The sequence below is a fragment of the Mercurialis annua genome, linkage group LG6, assembly GCF_937616625.2.
Source record: "Mercurialis annua linkage group LG6, ddMerAnnu1.2, whole genome shotgun sequence".
Classification (NCBI taxonomy): Eukaryota; Viridiplantae; Streptophyta; class Magnoliopsida; order Malpighiales; family Euphorbiaceae; genus Mercurialis; species Mercurialis annua.
Window position 1 is genome coordinate 45,145,939 of NC_065575.1, and position 4,724 is coordinate 45,150,662.

Consider the following 4,724-nt stretch of genomic DNA (forward strand, 5'->3'; position numbering starts at 1 on the left):
TTCGGCCCTCACACTTAGCACGGTCAAGAGCATAGATGATCTTTTTCTAAAAATATTAGTGACTTAAATGAGTCCATGTAAAAATACTAAAGACATGACATATATCCACTTTTCCAAACCATTAAAACATAGATGATCTGAGCTTAAATATTAGGTGCATATATTTCCCTTTCATTAATAAAAGATAAACATTTACTACTATATTAAATAAAAAAAATATACTATATTTATGAATTTATACACTTATTCATTTTATCTGGATAAAATAATTTTTTAAAATATTTATATTTATCCTAAATTATACGCCAAGTTGCGAATTTTTTTAACATAAATAACATCCAACTATTAAAGTCTCATTTGTTGGATTTTAGTTATGGAGGCAGGGTTTGAACCCACGGACTCCAAATGAATTTGGAGACAACTTAACCAACTTGATTAAGACCACACAATTAATTAAACCTCTCTTTTCTCTCAAAGCAAAACCTAGCTGTATAATTTTTTTTGTGGTTTTTTCTTCGGCAGCCGTCAATGGTTTGATTTTACTGTTGACGGTAGCCATATGTTAATTTAATTTTATAGATATAATAAATAGCTAATTCCTCTCCATTTTTTTTAATGGATTAAGATTTATCAACGAATCGGAAATTGTCAAGAAGCGAAGATAAATTGAAGATCACTAACAACAAAATGAAATCGTTTATGAGCTATATTAGGTTTATTTATTTTTCATTATTTGTTTTTTCCTGAATGTTTTATTTTGTCCCTTTTTATGAAAGGTTTGTTGTTCTTCCTCTATGAAAGGTTTGCTGTCTTTTTTTTATGAAAGAGTTATCAAGTGGTGGTTGAATCGGATGATGTGAATTTGCGGGTGATGGATGAAGTTTGATTGAAGATTGATTGAAGACTACACTTAATTAGCGAAACAGTTAATAATTTATATTTATTTTCGTAAGTACTTCTGCGAATCAGACAGTATGTTGTCTGTTCCATGTCAGGTTATCGGGTTTCGTTTTCAAATTATTCCGAATTTCTTGCAAACTAGTTTCGCATTACGTGCTATGCACGTGGCTCGTAACATAACTCCTCAATAAACATATTAGTAAATTTATTATAATTATATCAACTTTTTATAATTAATATTAAATTAGTTAAGAATTTTTATAAAAGTAAATATAATATTCGGTTATTAAATTTTTTTCCATACTTAATTTATTTTTCTTTTGGTTTTATAATAACCATAATTAAATAATTAACTTAATTTTATTAATAATATCTTTAAAAATAATAAGATAGAAATTCAAATAATAATATATTGACCAAATATAATGTTTTAATTTTGTAGTTCAATCAAACTAAAAGATAGGTATTTCTACTAATTTGGAGAAAAAATTAGTTATTTTTTAAATACTAAAAATTAAATTGGAGATAATTTAGCTATCTATTTTAATTAGGACTTTAATTACAATAGTGATTAATTAAATAACTAATTAGTTAATGACTATAAAACGTTTATTTAGTAGTAAATTGAAAAAGATTATTCGGTAAATTTGCCTGTCCCTCCCAATCCGTGCTTTTATATATAGTATAGATGTAACTGTTTCATATCCGATTTAATGAGATTTGATGAATTAAAAAAAATAAAATTACGCCCACACTGATACAGAAATATATTTAGAGATCATCTACTTGGTCATAACCCTACTCCTTTTCGTTTATATAAAGGCTTCCAACACACAAAAGAACCATTCTATAGGGACACAAAAATTCTAACTCAAAAAATTCTCATCTTCACCAATCAATAATGAAATTCCAAAACACATCTCGAACTCTCGAAATTACAATATTTTCATGTGAAGATTTACGCAATGATCGAAAATCCGTCAAGAAAAACTCATACGTCGTCGTTCGAACAGACCATCTCAACTCTCGCGCAACAAAGATCGACACAGAAGGAGGAAGCTACCCGTCATGGAATGAAAAACTTATGATCGACATGCCATTGCACGAGCGCTTTATAATTCTTGAAGCTCACTGCAAAACGTCGTCGTGTGATAGAATCATCGCCGCCGCGAGAATGCCGGTGACTGATTTCACGGGAGGATATTTACCGGATAATTATTTGAATATATTGAGTTATCGGTTAACGGACGCAAGAGGCGAGAGGAACGGGATTATCAATCTCTCTGTGAAGGTGACAGCGCCGGAATATCTGTCTAAAGGTAACGAGAAGCAGCGGTTTCCGGAGAATAATGGCTGTTCTTCGAAGGCTTATGCGAGTCTGATTAACGGTGGCGGTGGCGATGGCGGCGAGAAGAATTCCGGGGTGGTTACGGGTATTCCTGTTTGGAGTGCGAGTCTTATGTAAATTGGTTAGTAAGTTTGGGTAGTTTGGTCTTTTATTTTTTATTTTGTATCCATATTTTGAATTAAGATATATGGATTTGAAATTGGAAAGTTAATTTGTAACTGAATTGACTTCTGGAGAAGAATGTTGAAACATTTTCAAAATCTGAGCAACGGCTAAAAAATCGCATAGTAGTGGATCAGATTGAAGTTTCCAACTGTGGTTTAATTACAAAAATCATGAAGTTTCCAGGAAATTGTAGAAATAGAAATATTGTTATGCTAGTTTTTCATAACTGTACATCCCGATAAGTTAATTTTTCGTATAAAATGAACCAAGTCAAGTCTTTACTCTGTACATTTGTACAATTAATTAAAGCAATTTAATTCTCCACTAGCCTCGCTTTGGTTGGGGTAAATAGGATATGAAAGTTGTACTTCTAGAAAAGTAGCAAATATTTTTTGTTTGGTTCAATTTATACATTTTACTTTTCGGGAAATTGGATGTTTGACTTCCCTTTAACTAGGAAGTAACTTCCCTAGCAAAACCCAAGAAAGTAGAACTTCCCTAGCACTTTTGTTGTATTTTCCTAATTTAACCTTACTTTTTTTTTTCCTTTTTAAATTTATATAAAAATTATCATAGGACATTTTTGTCTTTTAATTAAAAATTAGTTTTGTACTCCCCGGAAAGTAAAAATCAAAACAAACAATATTTATCAACTTGCTGAGAAGTTAACTTCCCAGGAACTATAATTTCCGGGAAGTTAACTTCCCGGCAATTGCTATAAAACGAACCAAGCGAGGGACTTAAATTTTAAAAGATAGACAATGTGCTATTTAAAAGAAATTAACATTTATATTAAGTGGATTTTAGAATTCATTTGATTTTTTTTTATTTTATGAAATTTGTTATAGGGACTTAAATTTTGCTAATAATTGGAAATTGTAATGAATTCTTTAATTTGAGGGCTTTTTTGCATTTAATATACAATTATCATTTTGGTCGCGAATAATTTGGATTGGAGTTGGATATCATCACTTGAAGACAATCTACTAAGTTTTAACATATGATATTTCTCAATGATAAAAAGTGTAAATAATATTCAAGATAAAATATTATACGTACAAAGCGAATGGAATTCATTTATCTCTTTTAGGAGATGTAAAATTAAAAAAAATTGAATTGAAGGAAAATATCTAAATACATGTCTTGTTCTTTTCAATAATCCATACTTTTAGCAATGAAAAAGTAATTAATTATTTAGATTATAATTAATTGGAATGTATTATATAATTTTTTTTATTTGAGACATCAAGCAAAAATATCACTTATAAAACAATGGTACTTTAAATTTTAAAACAAAATCAAGCTGGGCACTATGTGAAATCCAATATTATTATTTTTTTCAAAGATAGAGAGGAGTTACAGGCCTAACTTCTTAAAAAACCTTGACTTTTTAGTCTTTTTTTAATTCTATCCTGACGTTGAAAACTTGTCAATTGTACCCTATTTTGTATTTTTTTTCATTTTAATTGTATCATTTAGCATCAAATTGATTTTTTTTAATTCAAAAACGTTCAAAACAATTATTCAAAGTGACCTTTTTTATATTAAATTAACCTTTTTGCATTAAATTGACCTTATTTAAATAATTTTTTTAAATTTTTGTCCAATAAAAAAAGGTCAATTTAATGCTCAAGGGTAAAATTGAAACGAAAAAATATAAAATAAAAAATAATTGACAAATTTTCAACGTCAGAGTAGAATTGAAAAAAAGGGTAAAAGGTCGGGATTTTTTAAGGGGTTAGGCCGGAGTTACAAAATAGATCATTTGCAAAATTACATATATATTGGTGACATAATCCATCAATAGACTCAATACAACGAGTAATATTTACAAACGATTTCATTCTTCAAATAACTAGTATCATTTTCTCCAAATAATTTTATTCTTCAAATAATATTCTTTAATTTATCCATTTTTTCAGTATCTTTTGGATCTTACGCTTCACCCTAGCCATTAGGTCAAAAGGTTATTGAAAAATTCAGTAATACTCGGGCATTTACTTTGAATGTGATTCTTGAAGATATTTTGATGCTAATTCATAGTGTGTTTTTTTTTTTATGAAAATTAAGAATGCGCTTTAAAAGAAATCAAGAACCGATAACAAGTTCGTTTACTGAAAAAAGAACATTTCCTTCAAATACACAATTTCTACTAAAAAACATACCCCATAAAGTTTTTGTTATCTTTCAATATCTTATTACTAATTATAGGTTGATAGATATAAATGGCACATGGAAATACAATTTCCTTCATAAATTTATTGCCCAATTGATTAACAAGAATATTACTACCAGAGCTACCAGCTAATAA

At 28.6% G+C, this 4,724-nt stretch overlaps 1 protein-coding gene across 1 annotated transcript; it reads left to right on the forward strand.

Moving 5' to 3' along the window:
* The first annotated feature begins 1,712 nt into the window (after positions 1 to 1,712).
* Positions 1,713 to 2,639, forward strand: LOC126688125 (BON1-associated protein 2-like). The gene has a single exon (XM_050382719.1). The coding sequence runs from the start codon at positions 1,802 to 1,804 to the stop codon at positions 2,363 to 2,365; it is 564 nt and encodes a 187-aa protein (XP_050238676.1). The 5' UTR covers positions 1,713 to 1,801; the 3' UTR covers positions 2,366 to 2,639.
* The last annotated feature ends 2,085 nt before the right edge of the window (positions 2,640 to 4,724 follow it).